The following is a 22,600-nucleotide window of genomic DNA, read 5'->3' on the forward strand; positions in this document are numbered from 1 at the left end:
AATTAACAAAATAAAATATCACCAAAAACCCCTGCAGGACTTGGACCTAGATATGGAGATAAAAATAGATTCTGAGAAAATTGACTTGGAAATCCAGAAACTATGAAGAGAAGATCATTGCAATGCACATTGTAAGCATGACTGTAATACAATGTATTAATCAGTGTTTTCTCTAACAAGCTCGCCATGACCACAAACTATGTGCTACCATATTGCCAAAATGTAGGCTACCTGTGGTATTTTAATGCAGGCTAATGAAAAATATGCAAAACACATAGATACAGTGAGGAAAATAAGTATTTGAACACCCTGCTATTTTGCAAGTTCTCCCACTTAGAAATCATGGAGGGGTCTGAAATTGTCATCGTAGGTGCGTGTCCACTGTGAGAGACATAATCTAAAAAAGAAAATCCAGAAATCACAATGTATGATTTTTTAACTATTTATTTGTATGATACAGCTGCAAATAAGTATTTGAACACCTGTCTATCAGCTAGAATTCTGACTCTCAAAGACCTGTTAGTCTGCCTTCAAAATGTCCACCTCCACTCCGTTTATTATCCTAAATTAGATGCACCTGTTTGAGGTCGTTAGCTGCATAAAGACACCTGTCCACCCCATACAGTCAGTAAGAATCCAACTACTAACATGGCCAAGACCAAAGAGCTGTCCAAAGACACTAGAGACAAAATTGTACACCTCCACAAGGCTGGAAAGGGCTACGGGGAAATTGCCAAGCAGCTTGGTGAAAAAAGGTCCACTGTTGGAGCAATCATTAGAAAATGGAAGAAGCTAAACATGACTGTCAATCTCCCTCGGACTGGGGCTCCATGCAAGATCTCACCTCGTGGGGTCTCAATGATCCTAAGAAAGGTGAGAAATCAGCCCAGAACTACACGGGAGGAGCTGGTCAATGACCTGAAAAGAGCTGGGACCACCGTTTCCAAGGTTACTGTTGGTAATACACTAAGACGTCATGGTTTGAAATCATGCATGGCACGGAAGGTTCCCCTGCTTAAACCAGTACATGTCAAGGCCCATCTTAAGTTTGCCAATGACCATTTGGATAATCCAGAGGAGTCATGGGAGAAAGTCATGTGGTCAGATGAGACCAAAATAGAACTTTTTGGTCATAATTCCACTAACCGTTTTTGGAGGAAGAAGAATGATGAGTACCATCCCAAGAACACATCCCTACTGTGAAGCATGGGGGTGGTAGCATCATGCTTTGGGGGTGTTTTTCTGCACATGGGACAGGGCGACTGCACTGTATTAAGGAGAGGATGACCGGGGCCATGTATTGCAAGATTTTGGGGAACAACCTCCTTCCCTCAGTTAGAGCACTGAAGATGCATCGAGGCTGGGTCTTCCAACATAATAATAATAATAATAATCCTTATTTGTAGAGCACTTTTCAAAAACAAGTTACAAAGTGCTTTAACAAGTGTAAAGAATAATACAAAAAAAAGATAAGAGCATGAAAATTTAATATAAAATTTGTAAAATACAATAGAATAAAAGGGATAAAATAAAGTCAAATAAGATCGGGAAAAGCTCTCCTATAAAAGTATGTTTTAAGAAGGGACTTAAAAGAGTTCACTGACTCAGCTGACCTGATTTCCTCGGGCAGGCTGTTCCAGAGCCTCGGGGCCCTGACAGCAAACGCTCTGTCCCCTTTAGTTTTCAGTCGAGACTCTGGAACAGACAACAGACCTCTGCCCGAGGATCTCAAGGTACGTGCTGGTGCGTATGGGACTAAAAGGTCAGAAATATAACAAGGCGAGAGGCCATGAAGAGCTTTAAAAGTGATCAATAGAATTTTAAAGTCAATTCTAAAACATACTGGGAGCCAGTGTAATGAAGCTAAAATAGGAGTAATGTGGTCATATTTCTTTGTTCTGGTTAAAAGCCTGGCAGCTGAGTTCTGGACAGTCTGGAGTCGATCAATAGATTTTTGGGTTAAACAGGTGAAAAGGCTGTTGCAATAATCCAGGCGTGATGAGATGAAGGCGTGTAAAATGGTCTTGGTGTCCTTAAAAGTTAACATAGAGCGAATTTTAGCTATATTTCTAAGTTGATAAAAACATGATTGAACAAGCTCTGTGGTGTGCTGCTCGAAATTTAAATTACTATCAAACCAAACACCAAGGTTCTTTGCCACAGGCTTAATGTGATTTACTAGGGAACCAGCAGATGGCAGTATTTGATTTGCCATCTGCTGAGACCCGATGACCAGGATTTCTGTTTTGTCTGAGTTCAGCTGGAGGAAATTATTTGACATACATTTTTTAACTTCACAAAGGCAGTTGTTAAGTGAACTCAGCATTCCAGGGTCTGTGGATCTGACGGGCAAGTATATTTGTGTCATCAGCATAAATATGAAAAGAAATGCCATGTTTATGGATAATATGTCCAAGGGGAAGCAGATACAAGGAAAACAAAATGGGTCCTAAGACCGACCCCTGAGGCACACCATATTTAACTGGACAGAATGAAGAGACATAGTTGTTTACAGACACGCAAAACTTCCTATTTGACAGGTAGGATGAAAACCATTCTAGGGCAGTACCAGAGATCCCCACCCAGTGCCTCAGTCTGTCTAACATGATGTTGTGATCAATGGTGTCAAAAGCAGCGCTAAGGTCCAGGAGTACAAGGACTGAGCACATACCTTCATCAGCAGACATTAAAAGGTCATTGGTGACTTTAAGCAGGGCAGTCTCAGTGCTGTGGTACTTCCTAAAACCAGACTGAAACTTTTCAAATAATTTGTTATTTTCCAGCACAGTGAGCAGCTGTTTGGACACAATTCTTTCTAGAATCTTTGCAATAAAAGGCAGTTTTGAAATTGGTCTAAAATTATGTGGGAGGGACGGATCTAAACCAGGTTTCTTTAAAAGTGGGTTCACGCAAGCCGTTTTAAAATAATCAGGGACACAACCAGTACATAGGGAGCTGTTGAAAACAGAGATCAAATGGGGCCCAACAGAATCTATTACTTTCAGTAAAAATTTTGTAGGTATTACATCAAGTGGGCTGAAGGACACTCTCATTTGTGATACTGTTTTTAAAAGCTCAGACAAGTCGATGGGATAAAACTGGTTAAAACTCTGTTGTTGCTGGTGAGGGACCTCTGAGTAAGAGGCCACGGGGGTAATAGAGGCTCTGATTGACACCACCTTATTGGTAAAATAAGATAAAAACAATTCACAGTCATCATTACTTCCAGCTGAGGCACAAGGAGGGGTTGGGTTTACCAGCTGATCCACAGTGTTAAACAGAAACCTGGCAATGACCCAAAGCACACAGCCAGGATAACCAAGGAGTGGCTCTGTAAGAAGCATATCAAGGTTCTGGCGTGGCCTAGCCAGTCTCCAGACCTAAACCCAATAGAGAATCTTTGGAGGGAGCTCAAACTCCGTGTTTCTCAGCGACAGCCCAGAAACCTGACTGATCTAGAGAAGATCTGTGTGGAGGAGTGGGCCAAAATCCCTCCTGCAGTGTGTGCAAACCTGGTGAAAAACTACAGGAAACGTTTGACCTCTGAAATTGCTAACAAAGGCTACTGTACCAAATATTAACATTGATTTTCTCAGGTGTTCAAATACTTATTTGCAGCTGTATCATACAAATAAATAGTTAAAAAATCATACATTGTGATTTCTGGATTTAAAAAAAAAAGATTAGATTATTAGATTATGTCTCTCACAGTGGACATGCACCTACGATGACAATTTCAGACCCCTCCATGATTTCTAAGTGGGAGAACTTGCAAAATAGCAGGGTGTTCAAATACTTATTTTCCTCACTGTAAGAACATGGAATAACTGGGAGAAAAAAAACCCACTTTCTGATCTGCGTGACCGCTGACTGAACAGATAAGGCACCAGGGTTAACTAGCCTGGCTGTTAGCCTGGTCTGGAGCAGGCTAGCTGCACAGAATAAATCACCATGGTAACTTATGTGCTACTGCTTTCGTGAAACCGAGTCATGGCTAAATTCAGCTAGGATATCTGGAATACCGGCTTAATCCGCTATTTTAGTTTTGTGAAACAGCCCTAAGGCGAGTAAATTAAAAACAGTTTCTTATTTACAATACTGGCCTGGCAGGAGACAAGTCTCCTGTAGGTAATGGGTACTGGGATCAAATAAAATAATAAAAACAACATACAGAAGAGGCAGGAAAAGAACACAACAAACCATGGTTTTCATGGTTTGTTGTGTTCTTTTCCTGCACAAAGAAACCACATGAAAGAATATTTAAACACAGACAACAAGAAACATGATAACAGATTAAGAAATAGACAATGTACAGTGAGTAGATGACACTACAAATGGCACAATAGTTAGGCTAAATGAAATGATCAAGACAGCTGCAGATCAACATATGTCACGGGGCTGAGTTATATTTTGAACATTAATATTATTCAGCTCAGAGTGTAATTGTGTGACCTGTCTCCTCCAGGAGATTATTGTAAGGGATGAGGGGGAAAGTAATAATACACATGAGAGGCTGTGGTACAACACAAGAAAAATAACAATGTATGTATATTTCTTGCATAGTATTTGAACTCTAAATGCAGATATTTTTAATTTATTTTGTTACGATTTCTGCGGATAGTAACTAGGCCCACTTGTGTGATGGTGAAGTGGTGCCTGAAATTAATATATTTTGCACATATCATGAAACGGGGCGGAATCCATTTTTTGGCTATACACTGGAGCCATATTCTGATCCACATATGATCAAAATCAATACAAATAATTAAAACAACTTCCCAAGACGAGGAATGGCTGTAATGCTGCGTTCAAGTCACTACGTTCATTTCCACATTCAACTGCCAGTTAGTTAGTTACCAAACTATAAAATTTGGGATTATAATAGTCCTAATCTCTCCAAACAGACAGATCATATTCTACATAAAACACGATCATAGTCCTATTCTAGCAAATAACCCTCAGCTCAGCAATTATTTGGAAAACATGCGGACACTCATGAGCTAAATCGGCGTGAACTCTCATCAACATTTTTTTATTAAATATTTAATTAAAATGTACTGGTCCTTGTGTGATTTTGGATTTTTTACTTTGTATTGTATTGTAATGTTTTGTCCGGTGACCAATGTGGACGCTTTTAGACACGTTGTTTCTGTCGCACAGGACATGAACGCAGCAGTCTCTGTCAACACCAAGCTCAACACAAACATCCACCTCAGTGCCCTTTCACCAATACAACGAGTGTGTCTTACTGCTCAAAGGAAAACACAACGCGTTATAAAATTAAACAAGCGTTATCAGAATCCGCCTTTACGTTATTTTATCGTGCTGGTTAGCGGCCTGGATAAAACTTGGAAGCTAGCAAGTTGACGCTACCTAAGCAAACGTTAATATAACGTCATTTCCCTTCCGGTTTTAACGGTTAAACCTGAGAGGTGTTAAACCAACCGACAATCCAAAGATATTGTGCACAGTCGTTGTTTCCCGTCTGAGCGGCGTGTGGACGACACCAGGGGCCGGTTGATTTATTGAGGTGGACGTGACGCCAAATTTAAAGTAGCAGGCAGCCGGAGGGGGATTGCCCCTCAGTTAAGCGTTAAGCTAGCACGCTAACACGCGGCGAAGGAAAGGTTTGCGATTTTGTTCACTCAGTCTTCATCTGATCACTAAAACCCGTCAGATTCAGCTCCCCGCGGGTCTCAGTGAGCCCACCACTCCATGCCCTCTGCGTGGATGGGAAGTAGTTAGCCAGTGGAGCCGAAGAGGTAACCAGGTCCTGTTCAACATGGAGGATGAAGAGGTTGCAGAGAGCTGGGAAGAGGCAGCGGACAGCGGGGTGAGAAACATTAAACAAATATAGTGCTAAATAGTTATAAACCAGGTTCAACATGACAGTCCGACAATCAAACAGCAAGGATACGCCGGGTGTGTCTGGTGCTTGAATACATAAACATGTTTTTATTTCAGCTCATGTTCTCATCAAAGGAAGCTTCCTGGCTGAGTCCTGCAGGCCTCGCTGTCCCACACCGACGCGGGGCTGAGCCTTGCTTCGTCTCATATTATTTGTTCAACAAAATGGCTCTATGATGTGTGGAAACTCCGAGTAACATCCCCAAAGAGGACTTAATCTTATAGTATCGACTTTTTCCTAAAATCCCCCCATTGTTTAGACACGCCCATTGCGGAAATGACAGACTGCACTGAGTTGAATCATTACAATACTATCTATTTTATTTATTGTGGCAAAGCGTGGGAACATTACTAGTATCTCCTGTGTTCAAATTAAGTATTTCTACAATCTCAAACATTTCATTTGGCTGCAATAACATGCCACTTTAATGATATTTACATGTTGTTGCTGTTGTGGATATTAATATAATGGTTGAGTTGCAGCATGCTCTGTATCCTCTCATCCTGTTTATGAGCAACCTGAAATGGTTTGTATTGGCATAGCAATAAATATTTAACTTGTATATAAAAATGTATATAATACGTAAGGAATCACACTTTTAAGTGCTGTAACCCCTTCTGTCCTGTTAACATGGGAAAAACTGATACTGCGTGCAGCGTATTGTAAAAGCCTTTACGCATAAGTCATGGAGAATGTGTGGTATTTAAGAATACTTTTCCTGTATGGCCAAAGCATACGCACAGTTGCTATGAAAAACAGATCAGTAGCTTAACAAATGTAATTTGATGTTGTGGTATTACAGATTGCAGAGTATCTACATTGTCAATTGTAGATGACCTACTAGTGACCACATATTAAATACATAACTAACCATAATGAGGGATTATTGTTTTGTAATGACTGAATTGTTTGCTATTACTGAGTATGAATAATGAACTTGCTGGAAAGTAATACAAATGTAATAATTGTGTATTTTTCCTCAGGAAATTGAGAGAAGGCTTGAGGCTAAGCTGAAAATAAACCAGGAGGCAAAGTAAGCAAAAAGAAATTGTTTAAGAAATGTTCAGTACATGGTAAGAATGCATAGAAGTTTTTCCCAGTAATTTTATGTTTCTTACATGTTTTACAGGAAATCCAGCTTGGGTTCGAGTGGCTCTCCTGTTCGAACTGCTATTGTAATCCAGGATGACTCTCTGCCTGCAGCACCCCCACCACAAATTCGAATTTTGAAACGTCCTTCAAATAACGGTACTGCTGGAAACTCTGTGTCCTCGGCTCGTCCTTCTCAGCAGATGAAGTCTTTGGCCCAGCGGGAGGCAGAGTATGCAGAAGCCCGGCGGAGGATTTTGGGTAGTGCTTCTTCTGATGATACTCCTCAGGACAATCCGTGCCAGGACAGGTAGGACGATATAATAAACAGTAATAAATTCACACAGTAGTTAAAATTGAGAGGTGAATAAGAAATGAACTGTTATTTATTCTCATTTCTCCTCATATCATTAGGCCAGCTCGTGTGAGTGTGCAGCAACCTTCAGAACCAGTTCGTCCAAACAATCATGTGATCCGCCAGCCCACTGGCCCAGATGGCACCTCAGGCTTCCGACTCTGCAGATAAACACGAGCTACCTACTAAGGGAATCAGCTGTCTCCCTGAGAGGGCATGAAGGGTGGCAGTTGAAGGGGTTGTGTGTGGTTTAAAGAGCAGAGGGGTCGAATGACACAAATATTTGACAGACATTATAAATATGAAGACGTAGCATCGGTTGAAATGAACTTGTCCACCCTCTCTCTACTCTGCTTACTGGCATGGTCTTTGCCTTTCACCTTGTCTCTTCCTTCGGTGGAGCATGGCAAGGGGCTGGCAGAGATCAGCCAAAAATCTGAAACCCCTTCTGTTCCACGCTGTGGACAGGCTCTCGTCTCACTTCCCTACACACTGTGATACTTTAATGTACCGTGAGGTGCCCTATGATTTTAAGTATGATTGGCCGGCCCAGCGCCAGGGCATCAGGTGTCTGTGTCTTCAGGGAGAATGAGGAGAGCTCGTGAGAACGTCTCCGAGCACGTCTCCGAGAATTCCCCGGAGACGTGCAAACGAATGAGCTGGCCTTTCCACTGATGGAGCGTGGATCATGGCTGGGTGTCCACCAGGTAGCTGGCCTCAGTTTGTTGGGTTCAGTGGAAATTAAGCTTGAGTGCAAGGTTATAGAAAGTCCAGCTGAGTAAAAGTGTGTTTTAATACTATAGTTGCATAACAATGGCAGCGGCCCAGACCAGCACTTTCCACAGCCCACAGGCCTCTGTTTGGCAGGGGTGGCTATGAAAGAAATGCCTGGTGGGCACACAGCCTGTGGCCAAAGATTATAGATCAGAAGGATAGAATGTCACAAAATCTTAGCTTATTCAAGCAATAATAATGAATTCACTCCCTGGATTATTTTTTACATATTGCCTAATTACCTGTGCTGTGTTTCAAATTATCTTTTGTTTTAAACAGGTTACATTGTTTCTTCATGTTATGTTTAGGTCAGGAGATTGGTAGTGTATCAGAGATTAGGTGATGTAGCTCATGTAGGAAACTTTATTAGTAGTATCATATTTAATTTTATCAAATTTGAAAAAGTCATGAATTGAAAATCTAAAGTTACTGTGCATATAATTCCCTGTGTGTGCTGCCTGGTGGTTTCTAATCAGATTAGCTAAATTGAAACTTCTCTTACAGCCAACTGCACTGCATCTGTCTAGAAAAGAAGACTGTGTGTGACTCTTTCTGCATTAGTTGGAGTATATTGACTGATTTGGTTTGCAAATTCTTCAGAAATAACTATTAGATGGCCAGCATGGAGGATGATAAAGCCACGTGACAAATGTTTTATCTTGAAAATGATTAAGTCATTGAATGATGAATTTTGCAGTGAAAACTACTAAAATTATCTTTCAATCAGCGTCCTGTAGAATGAAGCCAAATTCCACTGTCTGGTTTTGACGATTGTCTTTCCTGTGGAGTTTTCACACAAATGGATTTTACACCATGGTTTGGGTTTTTTTGCCACCGATTGAAAATAAAAGTTTGCAAAACATGGAATCGATAACCTCATCAAATACTGATGAGTTACGAGTACTGATAGTCACTGACAGGCTCACAGCACTTGTATGCCTTAAATGATCCCTGGTTACATATGTACACTTCCCAGTGGGTAGTGCTTGTTAGTTTTGTGCTTTTTTTTTGTGTATTTGTGATAGTTTCATCATCTCATTGAGGCACAGCTTATAGCTGCAATCGGCAAGAGTTTTAGGCAAATACAAAACCACACACAGAGTGTGCAATAATGCTTTTCTTACAGAAGTGTTTCATGACCATACTTAGACCATAATTTGTCAAAATAATTTCCGGTGTTGGAAGAACTTAAATGAATTGAAACTATTATTAACCGTAAATTAAACAACTTGCTTTTGACAAAGCAGAAAACTTATTAATATGGCTAAAGCTGCTGCATTTGTACCAGTTATTCCGTCACTCTAGCTAGCACTAGAGTGCATCGTTGACTAATGCCTAGGAGTTGAAGTTATCTTTTGTTTCTATTTGATGACAGCAGTATAAGTTATCCTTTGCAGTTCTAACATCTCAATATGTTTCTTTTATGAGATAACATACACTGTTCGGAGGGGATGGCATGCACTGTTGTAAACTGGATTTGGACTTACAGCATCAAGGATACTTGCCTGTAATACAGTTTCCCCATATCAGGTTCAGTTATTGACATAAAAGGGATTTGTAATCCTTTCAGATTGATAAGACCCATGCTGTTCCTATGTGATCATTCACAGCCACCTGTCTAGTTTTGATGTATTTTGAAACTTGAAAAACACAAATGACATTTGAATACCCTTTAATAAACACACTTCAAGAAGAAAAGTTGGTGTATGTTTTTCTTTTATATTTTGTGAAACTTGGTTCTTGAGCAGAAGGTTGGATATATCCGAGGCATATGTTATTTCTAAATAATTTAATATGTGCCACAAAAGAATACTGTAAAACTTCAATTACAGCTAGTCCCTTTTACGGGCCTGGTGTGGCTACACATTTTGACAAATAAATGCAGGTCTCAATTAGAAGCCTGGTCCAGTTTTTAAGTTCTTTGGGTGGATAATACCTCTTTAAACCCACCAGGTCGCCTGATTGTGCTAGTTCTAAGCTGCTTAGACTGCATATTAATATGTTTAAACTTCTGTCAATATGGACATGCTATAGACATAGATCCATTAGATTCTCCACAATTCAATCGTTTAGTTTATGTTACAGTTACAACGAACACCAAACTATTATTCATTCAGAATTACCGGCATGGTTAAGGAATTAAAGACTTGTCCAGTATAGACACCTGTCCCAAATATAGGCAGGGGGAGTTCAGTGATTTAAGCAAATAAATGCCCGGGCTATTAATTGAAGTTTTAAAGTAAACTGATTGTGGTTAATATAAAGATGTTTATAAAAGAATCATCCCCACTATGAATGATATGATTACAGGTGAATTATAAACAATACAAGTATTAGTGGCTACTTATATTCAGTCATTGCCAGTGTGATAATGTCTTCAAAAAGCAACACAATGCAAAACTATGCCATACTCAAATTTACGAAACATATATGACATATGACACAAACTGACAACTTTAAATGCTCAGATAGGTTTGGGATTTAGAAATTGGGGTCACATGCTACAACAGGTTGAGGAAAGTCATTTAAAATCATAAAGTGCTTGAGGGCTCTCGCAGACCTTTCAAACTGCAATGGTGTAAGTCTGAAATCATGCTAGTAATAAATAAACATTTAAAAGGCTGACAAGAACATCTTTACATTTGTTCCAGTAAGGCATGATTAATGATTTGTTTTCAGCTGATTTAATCAAACAACATACTACCAATATATAAAGTAGGCTGATAAATTAAGAGATTGAGACACATACAGATATGTAGGCCCGATGTGTATCCATTTAACCAGGCAGGACACTTAAGAACTTATTATTTACAAGGACGTTTACAATACCCTTCTGCATCACACACTGCAGTTCGCACAGGTGATTTTAATAAATGTCTGTAGGGGTTATATTTAGGGAATGATGACAACTCATCCATCTCCGACATGAACATAATAATAATAATGGTAATAATAATTTACTCCTGCATCCTTTGCTCTATGCTCATTGCACTACTGTCTCAATCTGTCTATCTTGTTTTTTTTATTGCAGTGGTTCTCAAAGTGGGGTCCGGGGACCCCCAGGGGTCCTTGAGGTGGTTTTTGTTGGGGTCCCCAGCAAAAAGGTGAATAGTTATAATTCCATCCATAAGTAACACAATTACTATTTCGGTCATGGGTTCATGCACTTTCTGTAATAAAACATCTACCAATCTAAACCAATTAAACATACCAATCAATCTTCCACCCCTCAAGGACTTGTAGGCCTCCAGGACTCTGAGGCGACCCCTCCCATCCCAGACACAAACAGTTTCAGAAATTCCCTCGTACCCCCACCCCTTTTCAGTACAGACTGTCAATATTTTGCATATCACTGCACAAACATATTCCTACATATTCTTTAAGATTCCTTTCTATTTTTTATATCTTGTCAATTTGTTACCTTATATTTATATAAGTCACCAGAAAATTCCCTTTTAACCTACTTGGCAATAAAACTGTTTCTGATTCTAAAAGCAAAATTTCTATCAGTTGGAGGACCCTGGGACAAAATCTTATAGAACGGGGCCCGTGGTCTAATACGTGTCAGTTTAGGGGTCCTTGACGTGAAAAAGTTTGAGAACCACTGGTTTATAGTGTGTATATGTGTCCTCTATACTATAGCCTGTGTCAGATTTTATTATTGTATTATTGTATGAGTAAGCATAGTGTGAGCAATGTACAGTCCTGAGTCAAATTCCTCGCGTGTGTACACATACCTGGCAATAAAGCTGATTCTAATTGTGATTCTGATAAAAACTACCTAAGTTTTCTACCATAAGTCTGCCTGTTTGTGAACCTTTTCCAGGTTGGGAGAGTGGATGTCTTCCTAAAGAGTGGAAACATGCAGTAATCATTCCAATTGTGAAACCTGGAAAACCACCAGATAACCCTGGTTCTTACAGACTGATTGCATTAACCTCTGTTTTATGCAAAATAATGGAGCGCATGATAACAGACAGACTAGTGGACAAACTGGAGAAAAGCGGGTTTTTTGTGGAATATCAGAGTGGATTCAGACAAGGACGATCAACAATGGATGCTGTATTAGATTTAGATAATGACATTAAAAAAGCCATTGCAAATAAAGAAGCAGTTGTAGCAGTTTTTTTGGACATTGAAAAAGCCTATGATATGCTTTGGAAGGAGGGGTTGTTAATTGCACTTCATGACGCTGGAATCAGAGGAAGAACGTTTAACTGGATTAAGAACTTCTTATGTGACAATTCAGGTGAGGGTGGGAAGTGAATTATCAGATGAGCTTGAGATAGAGAATGGAACCCCTCAAGGTAGTGTAATAAGTCTCAGTGCTCTTTAATATACTAGTCAATGGTATGTTTAGTAGAGTGAGGAAAGAATTCAAGTTCTCATTGTTTGCGGATGATGGGGCCATCTGGAAGCGAGGGAGGAACATCTCCTATATTATGGTCAAACGCAAACTGCATTGGACAAAGTAACTGAATGGGCTAATGACTGGGGCTTCTATCTATCTATATCTACAGAAAAAACTAAATGCATGATATTTGGACATAAGAAGAAAATGCCTACACAGATGTTACAGATTTATAATAGGACTATTGAAAGAGTGAAACATTTTAAATTTTTAGGAATGTGGTTAGATGAAAGGGTGACATGGAAGAAGCATATTGAGATGGTTTCCTTGAAATGTGGGAGCTGACAGTGAATCTATGATGATGATATACAGAGCAATGATAAGATCAACTTTGGATTATGGCTGTGTGGTGTATGGGTCAGCAGCCCCTTCAGTGATTAGCCAACTTCACAGAGTCCAAGCAAAAGCCCTTAGAGTGTGCAGTGGGGCGTTTCGCACAACCCCAATTCCGGCACTATTAATAGAAACAGGGGAGATGCCATTAGAAATAAGAAGACGTAAAATCGTTTTGAAGTATATAATGAAACTAAAAGGACAGGATGAAAATCTACCAACAAAAACCCTGTTGAGTCAACATTGGGAGTTCATGGGAACAGCAAGAGGGATCAAAACAAACTTTACAGAAAAACTCAAATCTATGGCAGAGGAAATTGGTATTTTGAATTTGAATGTATGTCCACGAATATGTCGTCCAGATATACCTTCATGGTTGATTCCTGATCCCAATGTTGACTTATATTTTATGGAAACAAGCAAAAGAAATATGTCAGAGGCTGTAGTGAAGGCGATAAAAGCCCGGATGTGTCAAATATGGGGAGGCCACCTACAAATCTATACTGATGGGTCAAAGGATCCTGAGAGCGGTAAAGTGGCTTTTGGTGTAAGCATTCCAGAAATAGGTTATAAAAAAGGATGTAGAATTCCAGATCATATGTCGGTCTTCACAGCAGAGCTGGTGGCAATCCTATGGGCATTAAAGTGGGTCGAAGATAATAAACAGGAATATTCAGTTATATGTAGCGACTCAGCAGCAACTCTGATTACAATTAAAGATACGAAAATGAAATCTAGACCCGAAATTATGCAGGTGTTGTATAGAATTCACAAAGCAGGGTATGAGGTGGGGTTTGTGTGGGTACCGGCGCACATGAGTGTGGAGGGTAATGAGGAAGCAGATGTGGTGGCAAAGAAGGCGGTGCTGGAGGAAAGAGTTCAAATTAATTTACAATATGGGTTACCGGATTACACAGAAATAATAAATAGGTCAGTGAAAGAAATGTGGCAAAAATCATGGGAAAAGGAAAGAAAGGGGAGAACATATTATTCAGTACAAAGAACTGTAGAGAAAGGAAAATGTGCTTTTAGAGGTAAGAGAAAAGATGCAGTAGTTCTATCCAGACTGAGATTTGGGCACTGTGGGCTGGCTCTGACTGGTAAACACCCTGATGGAAAATGTGAATGTGGAGACAAGGAAACGGTGAAGCATGTATTAGTTCTTTGTAGAAAATACTCTCGCCAAAGGAGGAAATTGTTTAGAGACCTGGGAGCAACTGTAGAAACTATATTTAGCATACGCACCCTAGTTAACTTAGATAGTTGGAACAAAATGAAGAAACTGATCGAATACCTACATAAAACTGGTTTATACACAAGTATATAGGCAATTAGCGTTAAGATGTGAATGGCGACCAGAGGAGGGCAGCAACACGCCACAGATGCGTCTAGTCTGCCGGAAACAAGAAGAAGAAGAAGAAGAACCTTTTCCAGGTGCCCAAACCATCCCGACCGGGTGCGGCGCTGTTTGAATCGAGCACCGCGGCTCTTTGGATCCAGTCGTCGGGTTCATCTCCAGCAGCCGAGGTGTCTGTTGAAGTTCGGAAGTTGCCTTGATAGTTAGTGAAACTTGACAAAATGGCAGAAGACAACAGTTATGAGTCAATGCTCTGCGTGAAGCCCGAGGTTCATGTGTACAGGATCCCGCCGCGCGCTTCAAACCGTGGATATCGGTAAGATGACCTCAAAGAGACGTAACGTTTGTAGCTAAATGTGTCGCTCACCAAGCTAGTTTAACAGATGCATCCATTATCGGACAACCAGTTAGGATGGACGCTTGTCACTTTTCTGTTTCCCTGCAAACGTTAACATGTAGCCGACGTGTTACAGCCCACAGGGCAGGTAACCGCTAAAGATTTAGATAAATAGACACAAGCTAGCTGGTGGTTACACATGCTAGTGGCTAAACTGCGCACGTTAGCGTTCTTTCGAAACGCAAGTTCGTCACAGTTATCTGCTCACAGAAAACCGACACCATCATCCCGTCAACAAACAGTTCATTATCTGTGACTTACACCTGCTGTTACTTGAAAAGTCAAGTATTGTTTTGAACGATAGGATAAATTATGACATTTATGATTTTTATAGCCTGGAAAGCTTGTAATGACACGGCTGGAGGCACTAGGCGAATTTAGATGCTAGCGGTTAACAAAGTGCCCACGAAGAGTCCATAAGTTAGATTTCGCTTTTTGATTAATTAACTAATAAGTGCATGAACTAACTTACTGTCAAACTGTAACTTAACTAGTTATGTGCGTTGTGTGTTTGTTTTGCAGACAAAATGATCGGGATCGATTTATGAAAACATCTGACATTTTCTAGATTTGCGTAGGGGAAACGTTACCTGATGCTGACTGCCTCAGGTCTGACATACATTTAGTTTTTGTCAAGTTGAGTCGCATTATAATGTGACAAGCCCAGGAGCCGTCACCTATCACAGCAGGTTATCACTGTCTATAGCAGCCTGTTGAGAAAACTGTCTTTTAGTAGTTCACTCAAGGGCCACTCACTGGCTTTTCTGGACTTTCAACCGTATCTAACGGTCTTCCTCCGCGGCTTGGATTTGCTCAGATGTAATGACAAAAGTAGAAGGCCGTGAGATATGTTTGAAAGCCCTGGAAAACGTTCCCAGGTGGACCTTGGGGTCATATTGTGATATTTTAAATTACTCCAGCCCACCCAATAGGAGCCGATCCGTCAAATTGATGCACAATATAGAGGTGGTTTTGTTTTTTCAATTAAGCACTACTTTCTAAAGCTGTTTTGGCCGTCCTTTTGTACAGTTGCTTTTCCTCAGTTGCCAGCAGAACATAAGACACCCCTGTTTACACAAATGCCTCATTTTAGTCTTCCTGAAAACTTTTAATTTCACTTCCTCCTGCGCTGAAAAGCCACAGCTGCCTGTGTAATAACAGTGCTCAAAGGCAGCTGTTTCAACGAATGAGGATGAGACAAACCATTTACTTATTTAGATGGGTGTTTCCTGTTTTTCTAGTGCTGCTGACTGGAAGCTGGATGAACCTGCATGGAGCGGTAGGATGAAAATCACCGCTAAAGACAAGATGGCCTACATTAAGTTAGAGGACAGAAACACAGGTGAACAAACTGTGACATCTGCTTGCAGTGCGTGTGTCAGTGTGTACATAACCCACCACATGAATTCTTTGTCTCTAAACTAATGTCACAAGATAATCTGCTTTACAGTTAACTTTACACAATCTTTTACCTCTGCACAATAAGAACGGACTCACTTTTCCAGTGAATCTCTTCATCCGTAATCACCAGAGCACCAAGTATTAGTAAAGCACTAACTGTTTAAAGTGAGCTATCAGTTCCTTTGAATTTTAGAGCGGACTTAAGTGGTGTATCCAAAAAGAAATCCTCGCCACTTGAGCCACGAGACTGCCTCATTGTCTTGTCTGCTCTGTTTTTAGAAGCACTGAAAATAGATCCTTTTTTATTAGTCAGTTGGCATGATTAGCTTTGTGAGAGCTACATGGATCAAATGTGTTCGCATTTAGTTGGCACCCGATGGTGGTTAAAAAGTGTGCTGAGACTTGAAACACCTGGTTCACAGCCTAAGGACTGCTGTAGTATAAAGGGATAAAGGGAACGAAAGCCACCCTGCTGCTTTACTAGTAAAAGGTGACAAGTTTGGTAAGATCCTCCGATTATACTCAAACATCTTTATGTACTCTGTTTCATCAGTTTGTGGGATTTACCTTCATATTTGATCCAGTGTGTGTAGTGTTTGTGTCTTTATGGAAGATGACAGCAAACAGAAAAATAATTGCCATGTGCTCAAAACTCAGGAATAGTCACGGCTGCCAACAGTAATATGTATTTACACAGCAGGTTCCTGGCCTTGCTTGCTTCATATTAACAATGTAATCAAGGCTCGTTACAAATGGTTGGTTTGTTTTGGGTTGTAGTTGTAAAGGTGAGTATTCAAACTAATCCCTGCAAATTATACAATTCCAGTCACATTTATCATAGAGAACATGAAGAAAACATGTACAGCATCACACATTTGTCACAGTGTGATCAAAGCGCCTGTCAACAACCTTGCGATCTTAGTTTGTCCTTTTCAGCCAACCTTTTTACTTGATTACTTACAGCTCAGAAAATAACCCTAAGGCACCATCTGGTGTAAATTTGTTGTTTGCAGGAGAGTTGTTTGCCCAAGCTCCAGTCGAGCAGTATCCAGGGTGTGTAGTTGAAGCCGTCACAGACTCCAGCAGGTATTTCGTGATCCGGATAGAGGATGGAAATGGTAAGTCATCAGAGACTAAGAATAAGAAACAGAATAAAAGAAAGTAGGGGGATATGCTACTAAACACACATTTAATATAATGTCACATTGATATGAAATTTCGTATGTGTGGAAAAAATCTAATTTAAATCTAAATTTGGCATTTGATTTAAGAACTCTAGTATTTATTTTATTCTAAATGTTTCTGTGGGATCAAGCATTAGCCTTTCCCCTGAATGATGGGAAGATTTTGTCTGTTTTTACATTTTAAAAACTTTATTTTCATTGATCACCATGATCTTTAAAGTGACGTGGCCTGGTGTTAGCTGGGATCGCCTCCAGCCCCCTGCGACCCCCTATGAATAAGTAGTTATAGATGATGGATGGATGACGCATTGCGAAGTCGTAGTTGTCATTTAACTTAGGCCTATACTATCCCCTCCACTGTCTGTATCTTCCTGCAGGAATATGTATGTTTTATTATGTGGTGCATAATGTGTATTTGTTTTTATTGCTTTTATAAAGGACGTCATGCATTCATCGGTCTGGGTTTTGCTGATCGTGGAGACTCATTTGACTTCAACGTAGCTTTACAAGACCACTTTAAGTAAGTTAGCTTCTCTTAAAGAGCTTTATTTTTACTATCTGGTTATATTACAGAAGCTTGTCCTATCTTAGCTTAAGTTTCAAAGAAAGGAAAAATTGTATCCTATTACAGAAGTAATTTCTATACTCACGGCTGCTTCCTGTCCTATGTCAGACCTCGTATCTTCACTTAAGAAATCCTAACTAGAACGGGAAATCGATCAAATTCAAAATTGACTTGGCAGTCGATATATACTCATTAATACATGGGTTGGGAAATTTAAAGTGTCATCATAAAGTTTGATTAGCTTTTTTTAATCATAATTTTTTGGTGTTCATGTTGTTCCCTATCGTCATTGCCATACAGACCTAACAACAGTGGTGCTGCCATTTTTGGCAGTTATTTATAGTTAGGACAGGGTCTATACCATCCTGACTTCCTAACTTCTTCTGTAATAGCTAAATTCCTATCCTAAGAGACAAGATAGGATTTATTCAATTCAGTTATAAAACATCTTTCTGTAAACCAAAAATCCAAAATGTTGTCATAACCTGAGATAAGATCTTAGGCTTAGAGTGGGACGTTTCTGTAATGAGGCCCCTGATGCACATTTCTAGACAGATCTTGTTTTTATAAGTGATATTGTGACAGGATTTTTAGTTGCACATTGCCTTCTGGGTAGACCATAGTGCACATTTGTCCATCATGCATATAATTTGTTTTTGGTGTAAGTGAGTGTAAAATAAGTCCATACTCATTCCACAGGAATGAGACCTCATTAGATAAAGTTTGTTACAACACTTATAAAAGTAGCAGCATGTAAAAATGTTTGACCATTAACCTCTGTTAAATGTGATTTTGTATTTGACCCAGTTTTAAAACTAAACTAAACTGCTCCCAGTTGACGCAGATAATTATTATACACTCAAAACTCTCTTTCTAAAGGTGGGTGAAGCAAGAAGGTGAGCTTGCCAAACAGGAAGCTTCGGACATCGTAGCGCCTAAGCTGGACCTCAGCTTCAAAGAGGGGCAGACTATCAAGATCAGCATTGGGGTGAGCCTTTAGTCCCAACATTACAGATGCAAAGGAATTATTGAAATGATGAAATAATAAATGAATAAATAAAGAGGACAAATTTTATGAAGAAAAGAAACTCAGAAACTGTCATGACTCCATCACAGAACATCAAGAAGAAGGAAGCAGGCGGTGCCAAAGTGCGGCCAATGGGGGGGGGTCTACTCCCGCCTCCACCAGGTGCAAAGGCTGGAGGTGTCATACCCCCTCCTGGGGCAGAACCAACAGTCTCAGCTGTGCCGACTAATACTGGTGATCAGAGTGCTATTGTATCAAATCACATTTTTAAACATCGTCACATGGTTTAAAGTGTAATTCATGCTTTCTGTAATTGTTGTTTCCTCCACGTCCAGCCTCTATTTTAGACTTTGGGTCTTTCGTCCCTGCAGCCCAGCCCAGCTCTGACATGTGGGGAGATTTCACATCAGCAGGTTCCAAGTAAGTTTCACAACAAACAAAAAAGGAGTCACCTGCATTTTTGTCTGTGTAGTAATCCACCGTGTCCATCCTTTCACATTTGTTCTACATGATTGTTTTTGAATTCTTTCACACGTCACCATCATCTCTCTCGTCTCCTCCACAGCTCCAGTAAAGATGCTGTAAAATCAGGATGGGTGCAGTTTAGTTGAGTCGTGAGAAAACGTGCACACACTCAGGGTCCACACATTCCACGGACAGGAACGATATTTGGCAAAAAGAAACTTAAGAGACGAACTGTTAGCAAACTTGACTGGTTCATTCACTGCACCTGTTCTGTAAAAGAATATGTTCACATAAAGTATGGCCCGCTGACCAACACACTCTGGAGGAACAAACAGTAAAATGTACATATTTTTTACAATCATTATTTTTTTCTCGACACTATGCTATGCAGTGGGGCCTTTTCTTTTTCTCTGTTAATCTGTCCAGAAATCAGATCTAATTGTGTCCCTCTGTTCCAACATCATGCACATGTTCTCATTACACCAGCACCTCTCATCTCATGGTTGTTTTTACCATTTGGGAAAGTTGTTTTACCTTTTAAAGTATCCATGTTTTGTTCAGCTGAATACCAATATGTGTGGTTCTTCTGTTTCTTAGTTTTTGTTTTAGGAGATCTTGCAAAGCAATATTGATATTTGATTAGTTTTACATCAAACCTCTTTCATAAAAAATTATCCAGATTTTTTTTTTTTAAATCACCTTGTTGGGGGAAAATTCCTGCTTGCCATTTGTCTGTCATTAAAATCATACTTTGTTGGTTTGTTCATGTTTGTCTTTGTGTATGCCCTTCTTTTGTCTTTTCTTCCTGTATGTGTTTTTTTTTTCCATGTGCCTTTTACCAAATAGAAATTTCCTTCATGTTGTTGCTAATTTGATTGAGTATTTGATTAAGTGCCTTTCTGAAAAATATCTCAAAATGTAAACCTTTGTCTTGTTGTAAATAAACAATATATTTCAATGGCTCTTGTTCTGATTCTTATTAGTAAAGTATTAGCTTGTGAGATTGTAGAGACAGTTCTCCCTTTCACAGCTGCAGTATGTTCTCAGATTATTGGACCAATTTCAAGCTTTTGGTATTGCAGAAAATTGTTTGTAATACAAGGAGAGCTTTCAGTAAGTTGTTCATTGTTTTTTGAAACAAGATTGGTTTTAATGACTAATCAGTGTTTATTTCTAAGTTAGATATATATTGAACTTAAGAAACTTGCCCAATTGTCCTTATTACGTTATTTTATTAACCTGCTGGAGTTGATGGTCAATTCAACATTAAAGAGTTGCATAGCTACTTCCATCTTTTGAAACGCCAGAAATGATTTTTGTTTTAAATAAATCCCATTTGTAGGCAATGTAGTTCTGGTTTTATTGAGTTTACAACGTATTCAACAGTATTTCAAATTCTTTAAAAGTAACTCAAGCAGTTAAAGGGTTTATCTGGTTCTTCTGCCTGCGGAATGATTTTGTGACAATGGGAAACGAAAACAGATTTAATTACTGTTTACCAGTTGTAATCATTGTTTTTACAGTTAAGATGTTTGCTGTGGTTATTTTAATGGAAGAGAAGGAATAAGTCACTATGTCAAAGAAAACTTGCCATGGAGTAAGTTAGGCTGCGAAAGTTTAAAAGGAAAATTAGAGCATTTAGACATTTTCTACAGGAATTCTGGGATCTATGATATGAAATTATTGCTTTTGCTTCAGTGAAATTATTTCTAAAAGCAATAGTCATAACGGGACTTTTTTGTATTATCGGGACATGTTTTTATTTATTCGGCTGTATTTTTGGATTATTCTGAAACAAGAAAAATAAATGTTTGTTGGTGGATTTAAGTGAAAATGTTAAATGAGATGCGTGCGATCACACAACAGTAGACCATCCAGATTGCTGTTTATAGACAGGCTGGGTGAACTGGAAGTCCCTCCCCGGAAAAAGCATGGAGAAGATTTCGGAACAAGGCAACCCTGAAAGCAGCTGGTGGTAAATGTATAACTGCTGGGATGTCGCTTGTTTCTGCCTCTATGATCTTACAGCCTGCTCAGGAGAATGAAGGGACGGCAGGATAACAGTCATCTGTCGAGGTGAGGCTATAATCAGACGGAAGTGGATGTTACGCACATTACAGTGTGGATCTCGCTACATATAGCGTGTTATATCCAGGCTGTTGTTTCGCAGCAGCGCGTTTGTGTTTAAATGTCAGTCTCTGCTGCTGTAAAACAAAGTCTTAATTCATGATCCGTGTTAGTCGCTCGGATGCTGCACAGTTTAATGTACAACCTCTTTTCCTCGTTCTTCCTCCTCCTCCCGCCTCCAACTCCTCACAGACACTTTTGAAAACTTAGGCGTGTCCGTTATGGGGATGCATTTTTAATTATGTAGTTTGGTGTGTTAAAATAAAGAGGATGTTGGAGATAGATTACAAACACTGTTCCTTTTATGTGAGGTGTTAAAGTATGAAGAGGAAGCAGCTGAAGCTGATTCCTCCATTTATGGCTGAATACGCAGGTTGTAATCAAGCTGGAGTGAGAAGTCATGAGTTTGGGCTTAACTATGGTTTGGTTGTAGAGATGAAAGATCAACAGGTGTGTATTTCATCAAAGCTCACATCTTGCACATTGAAATCAGTGCAGTCATCTACTAGCAGGCCAGTTGGGGGCGCCACAGAAGTTAAGCAACTAAAAGGTTTTATGGTCATGATTAATTCATGCAGGCAGGTCACATAACATATATAACATAAAAGTCCAGCAGTTCCTTAGTAATTATCACAAAGCAGGTTTTTTTTGGACAATTAAAGGAGACCCCAAAATTGACAGCATCTCATCTAATTCATTATTACTATAAACATTATGTGAGAAGTGACAATATTAACATTTTTTCTGACATGGTCAGCTTTCTTCAAACCAAACATCAGTAGCAGTTTGTGGTTAAAATTATAGTTGCTTTGTGTGGGAGTGTGTGTGCTCTTTATTTACTATTTATTTACCCTGAGAAGGGGGGGGGGGGGGGGGGATAACGCTGGGCTGGGGGTCTGTACTGGTATTCACACAATGATCCTGTTGTCTGTAACTATGACAATCCAAACACCAAACACTTGTGACATAGTTTTATATTCACATGTCTACAGACTCCTTTTGAATAACCTTATAGTTCTGAATTTGCTAAGGTTTCCATGTATTATTATATAAAAATAAGATTAACATTTAACCTCAAAAATGTTTTACAACATCAAATTAGAGTCAGAGATTTAAAGACATGTCTGTGTTTTTAACTCTCCTCAGGCGTTAGGCAACTATGGGATTATTCTGATACATGTTTAACATGCTGCAAGGTCAATGTTTT

The 22,600-nt window shown here is 39.5% G+C and overlaps 3 protein-coding genes across 3 annotated transcripts in view; all 3 read left to right on the forward strand.

Annotated features, from left to right (window-relative positions):
• The first annotated feature begins 5,220 nt into the window (after window positions 1-5,220).
• LOC119886236 (SUZ domain-containing protein 1-like) lies at window positions 5,221-9,824 on the forward strand. Its single transcript, XM_038696829.1, has 4 exons — window positions 5,221-5,833; window positions 6,892-6,941; window positions 7,038-7,307; window positions 7,412-9,824. The coding sequence occupies exons 1-4, from the start codon at window positions 5,783-5,785 to the stop codon at window positions 7,521-7,523; spliced, it is 483 nt and encodes a 160-aa protein (XP_038552757.1). The 5' UTR covers window positions 5,221-5,782; the 3' UTR covers window positions 7,524-9,824.
• A 4,526-nt stretch (window positions 9,825-14,350) lies between these two features.
• Window positions 14,351-20,228, forward strand: necap2 (NECAP endocytosis associated 2). The gene is made up of 8 exons (XM_038696812.1): window positions 14,351-14,543; window positions 15,866-15,966; window positions 17,039-17,143; window positions 17,648-17,729; window positions 18,654-18,762; window positions 18,891-19,035; window positions 19,137-19,221; window positions 19,367-20,228. The coding sequence occupies exons 1-8, from the start codon at window positions 14,449-14,451 to the stop codon at window positions 19,410-19,412; spliced, it is 768 nt and encodes a 255-aa protein (XP_038552740.1). The 5' UTR covers window positions 14,351-14,448; the 3' UTR covers window positions 19,413-20,228.
• Window positions 20,229-21,184: 956 nt separating this feature from the next.
• The window catches only part of LOC119886196 (rootletin-like), a 29,627-nt gene continuing 28,211 nt past the window's right edge, over window positions 21,185-22,600 (forward strand). The window contains exon 1 of the mRNA XM_038696771.1: window positions 21,185-21,342. The gene's annotated coding sequence lies outside the window, so the exon portion shown is untranslated. The remainder of the gene's footprint in view (window positions 21,343-22,600) is intronic.

Source organism: Micropterus salmoides, unplaced genomic scaffold (assembly GCF_014851395.1).
Source record: "Micropterus salmoides isolate LMB-PRFRI ecotype aquatic unplaced genomic scaffold, ASM1485139v1 Ms_hic_scaffold_4, whole genome shotgun sequence".
NCBI lineage: Eukaryota > Metazoa > Chordata > Actinopteri > Centrarchiformes > Centrarchidae > Micropterus > Micropterus salmoides.